This window comes from Alligator sinensis, unplaced genomic scaffold (genome assembly GCF_000455745.1).
Source record: "Alligator sinensis unplaced genomic scaffold, ASM45574v1 scaffold766_1, whole genome shotgun sequence".
Taxonomy (NCBI): domain Eukaryota; kingdom Metazoa; phylum Chordata; order Crocodylia; family Alligatoridae; genus Alligator; species Alligator sinensis.
The window spans coordinates 849246-860453 of NW_005842390.1; the positions used below are offsets into that span (position 1 = coordinate 849246).

At 48.7% G+C, this 11208-nt stretch overlaps 1 protein-coding gene across 2 annotated transcripts in view; it reads left to right on the forward strand.

Moving 5' to 3' along the window:
• LGR6 (leucine rich repeat containing G protein-coupled receptor 6) overlaps positions 1–11208 on the forward strand; it is a 199834-nt gene that overhangs the window by 178720 nt on the left and 9906 nt on the right. For both annotated transcript variants that reach the window (XM_014522731.2, XM_006029639.2), the window contains exons 14-16: positions 541–612; positions 1373–1498; positions 5381–5541. In XM_014522731.2, coding sequence (XP_014378217.2) covers positions 541–612; positions 1373–1498; positions 5381–5541 — 359 coding nt within the window. The remainder of the gene's footprint in view (positions 1–540; positions 613–1372; positions 1499–5380; positions 5542–11208) is intronic.

Here is an 11208-nt window from a genome sequence, read left to right on the forward strand (position 1 = left end):
ACAACATGCATGCCTATTGTGGCTCCATAGCTGGGAATTCAATGACAGGCCCCATATCCCCACTCACCCAGTCCTCAACTTCCTGGCCCCTCTAGGAGCCCAGTGGGCTGAATGAAACAGCTTCAAATCTAGCCCATGGGTCATGTTTCACAACCTGATCTAAGCTGACAGGGCCTGGTTTTGGGAAGCTGGGCTTAGAGTCCCAAAAGCTGGGAGACAGAGGAAAGACGCAGGGAGGGATTTAGAAGGGACATCATATTGAGGTGGGACAGAGTGGGTGGGGAGTAGAAAATGAATGGGAAGGCAAAGGGACCTCAGGGGGCTGTACAAGGGATATGTACAGAGTTGCTGAGAGCCCAGCTTTCCTTACAAGAAATGTGTCTTCCCAGGGGCTCAGTGAGAACTTGTAGTGCTCAGCCATAGGTTGTAGGAGGGAGCGTCTACATGCAATGCCTCAACCTTTCTGTCTAGATAGGTTCCTAATCACAGGCCCTTGCTGTTTTGCACAGTCACCGTCATTGCCTTGTATTTGCCTTCCAGAGACCTAAGCTGGAATTGCATCCACTTCATCCATCCTGAGGCCTTTGTGACCCTCCACTCACTCACCAAGCTGTAAGTTGTATTGAGAGTCTTTTTGCAGAGGAGCAAAGAAAGCATGCATGTGTGGGCTCCACATTCACTCACTGAGCTGCCAAAGTCTACAGAGATAGAAGACAATGACATGGTGTCACTTAGGACTTGCACTTGCTGTCCCTAGGCCCTCCTGACTTGAAGAAGTCTTCCCAGAGCCCAGCCTGGGCCAGACTGACTCCACAGCTGGGAGATCTGTTAATAATTTCTGCCTGGCTCCTCCCTTTCCCTAATGGGACACAGGGATTCTTCATTGATTACTTTAATTAGTAGCTTATAGCTCTTCAGCCTACCACTCTGCAGCATGCTGCTCAAGTAGTCAGTAACAAGGGTTAGGGCTCCCAGTTATAAGGTGTATTGAGAGGAAAAGACAGATTAATTGAAGGAGGAACATGGCATACCAAGATATAGAGAGGTGGTAGGGTGGAAGGAGGTGTATTAGGGTAGGTGGTTGGATTGATAAAGGCAGGGAGGGAGAAGGAGATCACCAAAGTTGAGCTTTCAACAGTGGTACTCTGCCCACAGTGACTGTGGAATAATTTCATTCATCACCAAAATGAGACCAGCTCGCAGTTAGCATCGTGCAGCGATTCAAAGAATCTGCATCATAGCATTGTGTATTAGACACCAGTCGGGTAAATATAGCAAGGCCGCATACAAAACCATCCAGTCTCTCAGTTAACCTACCTCAGATCCACAAAACCCTAACACTGCCCGTTTCTCCTTCCCTTTCCTAAAATAGAGACTTGACTGACAACCGGCTGGTCACCTTGCCACTGGATGGATTGGGTGGCCTAACCCATCTGAAGCTCCAAGGCAACCCTGCACTGTCTGAGCCCTTCACCAAGGAAAGCTTCCCAAAGATGAGGTATGGAGTGGCACTTGGTTTGTCCACTGCCTGGTTGGCGCTCAGTCCCTCCAGGTCCCAGTTAACCGTTATCCTTCTATGCAGATGTCTCTCCACATGGCCTTTATTTATTTCAATCAGTCGCCTGTTCTCCATGTTTACTGGATGTTTTCCTGCCATTCCTCCAGGCCAGCAGGTTGGATAAGTCTGGCCTTGTGCTAACATCCCATCCATCATTAAGAGCCTTCCATGGGAAAGTGATGTTCCACTTAACATCCCATTGCTCCCATCCCCCAAACAAACACATAAGCAGAGCTCATGAAGCAGGGGGCCCGAGCCCAGGGCTTCTCTGAATGGAAAACATTCTCGGAAGCCAGTCCCAGCTAATGACATCCAGCTTTCCTTCAGTAAACTCTGTTTGTGTGGCCGCGTCCTGTCTGCTATGGATTAATGACAAGCCCAAAGGGGTCAAATTAAGCAGTTAAGCAAGACAATGCTGTAGGAGGCTAAGAGTCCACTGCTTCACTGGGAGCACTGGCTTATCGACACCTATATTAGCAGAGGGCTCTTGGTGCTGCATCCTTGTGCCCGATGCTGAGTGAGCAATGGTGTTGCTGCATCAGTTTCGCACAAAGGGAAAGGCTGGTATTTCAAAGTAGCCCCTGCTTTGGGATGTCAGTGTTTGGGTGTGCACATATTTTCAAACATATGCACACCTCAGAGTTCCTGCCCACTTCAGTTATAGCTTCGGGGGCTCTGCATCTCTGTGCTGGTCAGCACTGCTGAGGAGGCATTTCCCCAGCATTGGTGAGCCCAAGCATACTTCTCTTGTGCCCTGTACACCTGCACACTCAGGCATGCTCCAGACCTGAATGTTTGCCTATAAAGGTGCTCCCAACCTGTTTCCAGCAGCTGCACTAAGGGGCATTGGTAACTGAGGGCTCAGGAACAGCCATAGAGAGATGAGGCTTAGCAGTCTCATGGGTGCATTTCCCATTTGGAGAGTGCCTGGAAACATGGGTGGGCAAAGTGTGGGCAGGGCATGCTTGGGCCTCCCACATCAGGACCTACTGCCACAGCGGTATACCCAAGCCCTTTGAAAATAAGGCCCAGAGTATCTCAAGTAGATCCAAGACCACATTTGAAAACACTGGTCCAAGCAGCTCACAGGCTGGTGGGAATAAGCTTTAAGTGACTGTTGAAACCTATCCAGTCCCGAGGGCTGTGCTTGGCTTTGTCCCTTTGCCAAGTGGCAGAGGATCCCAGACAACTGGAGGGCTTAGCACATCCAATCCTGATATTTCATGTTAAGCAATTCAGTGATATTGGGCCAAATTCAGTTGTCACTTGCAGAACTGCAAGTCTCTCAATTTCAGTGGCGAAGGTTTGGATTGGCACCACTGTGACACATAGGAAGGTGGCCTTGCACCATCTGATCCCTCTAGAACCTGGGGGCATGGGTGCCAGACGCACCTCAATCTTAAAAGCTGCCCTCTCTGAAGGAATCATCTGGTAATAGTTCTTAACCATATACACGGATCTGCACTTTCTTCCCACCTTTCAATAATAGGATTTAATGTAGAGTTTAGAGCAGGAAGCAGGTCTGTATACAGAGTTCCCATAGCTTCCCTGGGGTCATCCAGAAATGTTTGGTAACTTAAAACAAAAGCATATTTTTAGAATATAGAGTTTCACCAGATTTACTAATCCTGTCAGAACACCAGAAGATCTTAATTGCCTGGAAAACTAGAGGCTGGCTTGACTCAATAGGCAGGGTTTACAGACTTCCAGCAACCAAGCCAGAGTTTGCTGCATTTGCAAGGGGGGTGGGAAGCAATTTCAGGCTGAGAGTGCTGATATTTCACCCTGATGATATTCAGCTGCTGTTTAATTAATCTTGTGATACAAGATATGCCATATTTCCTCACATACAGCACTCCCCAGAATAATACACACTTCATTTTTGAAAAGCAAAACAAAGAAAAAAAGATTTTTCCAGGGTTACGGTTGCATAGAGCAGAAAAGAGGCTAACTGTTCAGATGACTTGCCCTCCCTTTCCTGCTTAACTGAAGCTGAACCCCTAGCTGCTGCTGAAAAATGGTTTCCATGGGTAGATCTAGGATTTTGAGAACAGCTAGAGTCTCCAAGGCTGTAAAGTAGGAGAGAGAGCAGAAGTAGCTAGCAGACAACAAAATTGTCCCTGGAAAGGTTAGCTTTGATTAGTGGAAAATGAAGCCCATTAAAAAAAGAGAGACCACTGTTAACACCTTTGGAGTAAAGAACAATGAGCTGTTAAATCAATTGGAGTGGAGAAAACATAGCTAGGTTTCCTCAGTGTATTAGCAGAGGGTAGCTTAGTGTGAGGACTTTGCACAGAATCTGCCCTTCTTATTCTAGCCTGAAGTCCTGTAGTAACGAGGACACTTTCCAGTGTGCCTAGCCTTGAAGTAGCCTTTCTTTAACAATGCCTAGTAACTGCACCATTAGGCACCTAGCCACAAAATCCTCAGAGTTTTTGGGGTTTTTTTGGAGCCATCCATTTGTTGGATAACTATTTTTCTGGTCTCAGTAAAAGTGAGGAGCACAATCTCTGATCTTGAGAGCTTAGGGTGGTGCAGCTGTAGGTATGTGGGCACCCACCAGGGGCTCTAGTGCCAGGTGGGCACTCTCCCCTGAGTTACAAAGCTGACATTTGGTGATACCGTCTTGTCTAAGAGCCCACTAGGCTGGTCACTAAAAATGAAGCAGGGGAGAGACATGGGCTCCCAAGGGGTATTTTCAGAAGTACCCAGAAGCTGCTTGAAGCACTGAAAGGTAGGGCTGTGCAAAGCTTTGGGTGCCGATTCGATTGGGAGGAGATTCAGTGGCCGAATCTCTGAATCCGAATCAAATCAGGGGACCAATTAAAAGGTCCAAATCAATTCAAAGCTCTCCAAATCTTCGGCAAAGGTTCAGAGAGCTTTGATGATTCGGGCAGTCCCCAGTGGCTGCAGCAGGGAGCCGCAGCTGACTCCGAGCTGGTAAGTACTAGGGGTGGGGGAGGGGTGCTGGGAGAGGAGACCATGGGGGGACCCCTGCCAGCCCCCCACCTTTCCTGCTCCCCCAGTCCCCCTGACCCCCGCCTGCTGCCCCGGCCCTCCCCACATGGCTGCCCCCACCCACCCCACTCCCCCAACCCCCCCCCTCCCCATGGGTGCCCCACCTGGGCCAGCTCTGGCCCTTTAAGAAAAAAAAGCAAGAAAAGCCCCAGGACACCACTCCTGCAGCAGCCTCAGGGCTTCAGGGGCTCGTGCAGAGCCCCCCACATGGCGCAGGGCAGCAGGGGACAGCGAGGATCGCCCCCAATCACCAAATCGAATCACTGTCCCCCGAATCGGCCAAATCCAAAGCGAATATTAGCCACTTTGCACAGGCCTACTGAAAAGGTCATTTAAGGAAATACAGTTGCAGGTGCCCAGGCATCATTTTATGGTTTGTGCCTCCTTAAAATTGTCAGCACAGAGTTAAAATACAGCTCCATACACACACATATGACCACTGCACACTGGACGGGTATGGCTGGGGTCACTAAACAGAATGACTCCCTGAGGTGTCATGAGTTCATTTTTGCAAGGAAAGGGTAGACAATGCTAGCACAGAGCTAAGCCTTGTCATGAAGCTCCTCCACTTTCTGCAGGTTTAAATACTTGATTCACATCCTTTATTATAACCTGACCTGCATAATAAACCATACAGGAGCAGGAGACCCAACTTGCATCGCCTTATGCCATCTGAGCCATTCAGACCAGGACACCCTTCTACACTGTCATTTGCCTGGGTATAAGTGATACACAGTGCAAGGCAGTGGAAAATCAGATGTCAAGGGACATGAAGTAGCTAAGATACCTGCTTTCCCTCTTTAGAGTCCTAGAGGTGCCCTACGCTTACCAGTGTTGCGCCTATGGAGCCTGCAGCAATTTCTTTAAGCTATCCAATCAGTGGGAAGCAGAAGACATGAACCCTGAGGATGAGGACCTCCACAAGAGGACAGTGGGATTTTTTCCTGGTCACGCCGATAACCACTGTAAGTAAATTTGGTGGAACTGTGATCAGTTCATGGGCTAGATCACATGCTGTTCTCTTGGACCTAGCCCTTCATTCACTTACCCAGAAATAAATCAGGAGTAATGCCATTGGAGGCAGTGGAGTTATGCAAGGTAAAAGAGAAGCAGGAGGACTAACAGTTTGCCATGCCTGCCTGTCAGAGGATGTATCATTTATTGTGAATGATGACACCAAGCCCTGCAAACTGTGGGAGCTGGGCTGGAAATTTCTAAGCATCCCCATTTTGACAGAATTGCTTGAAACTTTGTCATGGGCTGGATGCCTGTGGCCTCCCACTCAGAGCAGAGCAGGCTATACCCAGGCCCCTCCAGTCTCCTTTAGTTTCAAGTCTACTCATCACTTTAAGCAGCCTGCAGCAGGTTGATCGTTGGGCAATCCTGTGACCCTGGTGTAGTACAGCTCTGAGATAGAAGGTCAACCCAACCATGTCTCTATCTCTGGAATAACACCCTTAGCCAGGACCCTCCTCAGGTTTAAACACATGAAAACTGGTTGAAGAGATATGAGAAAACATGGAAAGCTAAACTTGACAAACTGGAAATTAGAGAATAAAATGAAAATTGGCCCCTCTCTCCTTTTCTGCACACAATTGTAATAACAGGGCAAAGGGCTAAATAGAGCATGACTAGAAGAAAAAGTCAGCCTGCAGAATCAGAGGGCGCATCCCCCTATGCAGGGGTCTGTGCTTGCAGTGGCAAAAAAAAAGTAGCGGCACAAATTTGTGCCGCTATGCACACCCCTTCATGTGTACTTTGGTGTGGGGCAAAATGCCCCACTTCAGGGAAGCTGCCATTTCCCCACTCCTCCTGGCGACCGGCGTATTGGAGGAGCCAAGGCAGAACTAGAGGAGGAGAGATGCTCTGGCCAGCAACCAGAGCATCTCCCAGGAGGATCAAGTCTCGGTGTCTGTCAGCACACACTCCTGGGGCATCTGCCATGCTGCTGTTTTCCCTCAATGTTTCTTTTTTGCTACTGGGATTTCCCAATAGCAAATGTTGCCCCCACACTGCAGATTTGCAGTGCAGGGCACATTTTAATGTGCTAGGCAGGCAGTGCGTGGTGCCACAAAGAGGTCTGCACCATGTCTGGATCCAAACAGAGGAGTTAAGTGCTGGGGCCAGATTATGAAAGAGCAATGATGACTCCATATGTAAGGTTAAACAGTTCTCTGTGCAAGAGCTAATTTTGCAAAATGCTCTAAAACTGCTTAACCCATCCAGCCCCATGAGCTGAATGAGTGGTTCAGGTTTGATCTGCAGGCCAGATCTGGTGCATGGGATCAGTCCCTTGTACCATCCTGACCCCACACACTACATCCATTTGTGGACTGACCCCACCCACTGGGTGGACTGCACACTCCAAATCTGGCCTCAGATCTGGAACACTGGCCAGACCTTGTGTTCCAGATCTGGCTGCAGACCAGCCCCATATACTAGCCCAACCCAGCATGCACGGCCATGTTGTCCAGCCTGAGGGGTTCCCCATAGGTCCAGAAATTTTTTTTTTTTTTGGGGGGGGGGGTGTACCATGGGCAGCATGTTGGTGACAATTGCCTAGACCTGCATCAATTACTGCTGCCACCGCTCCCCTTCTGCCAAATTACTGGACCCACTGGAAGCCCCATGGGGCACATTACACAGCTCCATGGGCCACATCTGGCCCACAGGCTGTAGGTTGAGCACCACTGCTCCAAAATATGTATATTTAGGCTGATTGCCTAGAAAACTGCTGACCGGCAGCAGAGCCACAGCTAATGCTGGTGATGGAAATCGAGGGTTATTGTATGGTATGTTTTGCCTAAAGAACCTCCCTAAGCAAAATCTGACCACTTGCTAGAAGAGTGTGAGCTGGATATTTTTTTTTAACCGGAAAAAAGGATTTTCAGATAAACACAAATAAAAACATGAAACTTCTTGGTTCCCATTTAGCTGCTAATACATGAATTTGAGGAGCAAAGCAATAACATTTCAGTGCTCAGCTTGGCCTGTGTGTTTGTTTATCTGTTTGTGTAAATAGAGAGCCCACACACATGGAAAAGATTTGGCGGGCCTTGAAAGGAGAAGCACATCCGGCTGAGTCCTCCATTATTGCCAAGACATGCACTGTGCATTAGAAGAGGGGGCACTGCTCCCCTTCACACTTACCCACTCCTGGGATCACTGGTGCAAATTGGTGCCAACCTGTTAAGTTAGAGCAGCCCAAGAGGGCTGCTGCAGTATCAGGTAACTAGCCTCACATAAGGAAGCTCAGGCCATGCCCCCTGCACTAGCAGATTGGTAACAGAGGAGAGCCCTGACTCTGTGCCATCATCTTCCAAGGCCAACCACACCAGCTTTATAGTGCTTTGGGCTAGAGTTGCAGCACCCAACAGCTGAACCACAGGGCTGTTATTTTTTTGGCAATGTAGAAAGAACACTGTCTACCCTTGCTTCCCAGTGCATTCAGTACAGTGCATTTCCCAGACTGGAATCCAGAACCCAGAGCGAGGCCTCCAGGTTCCCCGTGCAGGACATGGGGAGAGAGAGTTGCATCAGATGGGTGATCCAGAAATTGCCCTCTGAGCAGGGAGCTGCCTAAAGTCTGGCCAGCGGGAAAGCAAAGCACAGGGCTGTGTCTTTTCACTTGTTTCTATCACAGCAGCATCAGGTCGAAGCGAGGAGGGGGCCCCCACACACCCCTCCAACACCCACTGACACTCTCTAAATCTGAACCCTGCACCCTAGTTTGCAGTGAAGCCATATGGGGCTCATCCCCAGCCCCTGCTCACAGGCTTGCCAGAGACCAAGGGCTCAGGAGCAAGTGCAGAGGCACAAGTCCACAGCAGCTTCATGGATGTATTTCCAGGGTTGGAGTGTGCCTAAGGGTGCAGGTGGACAGGATGGGCTCAGCCTCGACTTTGCCAGCCCCTTCCACCCCCAAGGGTGGCCAACCTGCACCTACAAGTAGCACAGACAACCTCTGTGTGTGGCACGTGGCAGATCAGGGGGGAAAGGCGGCATAGCAACAGGAAGGGAGGAAAGCAGAGTGGCAGATTGGGCAGGGAGCAGAAGATCAGGCAGGAAGCATAGGGCATGGAGCAGAAAGCAGAGGAGCAGATCAGGCAGGGGAAAGGGAGCAGAGTTGGCACTCAGGGAGGAGGTGGGACTAATTTGTGGCATGACTGCCAAAAAGGTTAGCCCCCACTACTGTAGACAAGCCTTTAAGTGTCACCCGTCTCCAGAGATTAGATATTTGAGTGGAGGCTCCTGACGGGCAGCTCCATTCACCCAAGCCATTCTGCTTTGACTTTGCCACTTTAACCAGTAGAGTATATGCATCAAAGCAAAATGTTTCAATAATTTTCCCTAGATTTTGACCAAATTAACATGTCTGTGACATGTTTCAGTTTCATGAATTCAACATTTTGACAGAAAAATATTCCTTTAGAGACTTCTTGAACACTCTAGAAACAAAAATGACTGGCTGTTGGTAGCCCTAATGTTCTGGTCCTAGAAATGGGGGAGTACCAGAGACTCTGTGAGGAAATACGAGTAGCTGTGGTTTTTGTTATTTACTGTCATCATCATCAGGCCACTTTCCTGTTAACATCAATTTTACATGGGAAGCTCTCACGTGCTATAGTGATGGGCAGAAGGATAAAACCAACAGCACAGATACAGACAGATTTCAGTCAAAACCAGAGTTATTGAGCTAAGAAATGCCCCACAGGAGCTGCATTATTTACCAGTGTGGTCTGTACACCCCGTATATCAGGTCCTAAGCCTCTGCAGTTGGAAAGGTCTGCCTAGAGGCTAGCAAAGCTGATCCTTGCTAGAGCATGACATAGATCCAGGAAGCATGGCAGACTGGGTGGTAACAGCAAGCAGACAATGCACAGGAACCATCTGTTAGTGTCATTGCAGCAGGAATTTCTACTCAGCCTGGTTGTTTTTCCACTATTAAAGCATCCCACACTATAACGGTCCTGGTGCATATAGCTGGGGCACTTGCCCAGCAAATTACAGCAGTTTCCATGAGATGTGAAGAGAGCTGTATGTGCTGAGAGTTTTCCTGACACTGCCTGCAGAATTGCTCCTTCTGGGAGTTATTCACTAACTGCCAGTGGATCTGCCGGATGATCTCGCATGGCCTGATCCTGCCAGTGGCTGAGCATTTTCAGCTCCCAATCAGGGCAGTGGGACTAAGGGTTTCCAGCACTTCCAAGAGGCTCTGACCACCTTAAACCAAGAGAGTCAAACTTGTTTGCCTCCATGCGCCCAATCCAGTTTGTGAAGCTTCCCATGAGCTGGACCACCTGCAAGAGGTGGTGACATTAATCCCTGCAGCTGCCAGAATTAGGACATGAACACCACTGCCACTTGCCCCACATTTCCCTTGCTGCCAATCTTAGTCACTAAGGGCAATTAAAATCCCCCATTTTAGCAATGAATAAAGGGTAGGAAGGTGAGCAGCATTAACTCCCTGGGTTCTGGAGCCAGGCTGAAACAGGAGCTGGGGCATTAACACCACCGCTGCAGGGACTCCAGCAGCTGTGGTGACAAGCCCCCATGGGCCCACTGAAGTGGGTAGTCCAGCCCGCAAAAAGCCCTGTGGGCCAGATGTTTGACACCCTGCCTTCCGGGACAACCAGAAAGTGGGGTTGAACAATTCTTATAGTGTGCACCAGAAGAGGCTCTTGGGAATCTAGAGGGATGGACCCACCCTCAAGTCAAATGCTAAACCACTTCAAAGATAAATCGCATGATTGCAATAGTATTAGCATGTCCTTAGCTAAGCAGGACCCACGTGCTGCCGTGAAGCTTTCCGTGATTGACCCCTTGCAATTGCATCACCTGCACATTAACTACTTGTACCAACGTAGCTTTTAAACGTTTATAAATGAATCATGTAATTCATTGAGAACTGTTTTATTTCTGTTCCCACTAATTTCCAGACCCTGTTTACATTAATTTGCAAAGACAGTACATCTAGTGCCTGAGGATACGCACATATGAACAACTGACTTCAAGATACAAGGAGATGGGACTTCACTGTACATAAGCTGCTCTGCAGGAACTGCCAATGTGTACGCTCTGACCCAGCCATAAGTGGAATCTAAAGGAGGGGTAATTTCCCTTTCTTGTTGAAAGCCAGAGCTACAGCAGTTCAGTTTCCATGTATTAGGGGTATGAAAGTGCACATGGGTGATTACAGTGAAGCAGCTGATGCACAGTAAAGCCCCCTTTTATCCCCATAGTAAATTGTTCAGATGTCCAGATCTTTGGTAGGAACAAAGCTCTCTGACCATCTTTACCACTAGTGAAATAAAGCTGCTTGCTCAACAGCAATTAACCCAGGATTTTGCCCTGTAATATGTGTCCATGCCCATTTGGCCAGTTCACTGCAATAGAAGAGCCTGTGATAAAGATGAGGAGGGGGGCAGGTGTTTGAATAGTAAACCCTAGCTCTTGGATCCTGCCTCCACCAGGAATAGACTAGCTAGTGCCACTTTTTGATGACGCTTTGTCTGTGACAGCCATAAGCAAAACACAGTCTAGATTTCTGTTCACACATAGAAGCCTTACGTTTGGGTCTGAGTTTGGTCCCTGTGAGAGAATAGGAGTTTTAACACCCATTTCAGCCGGAA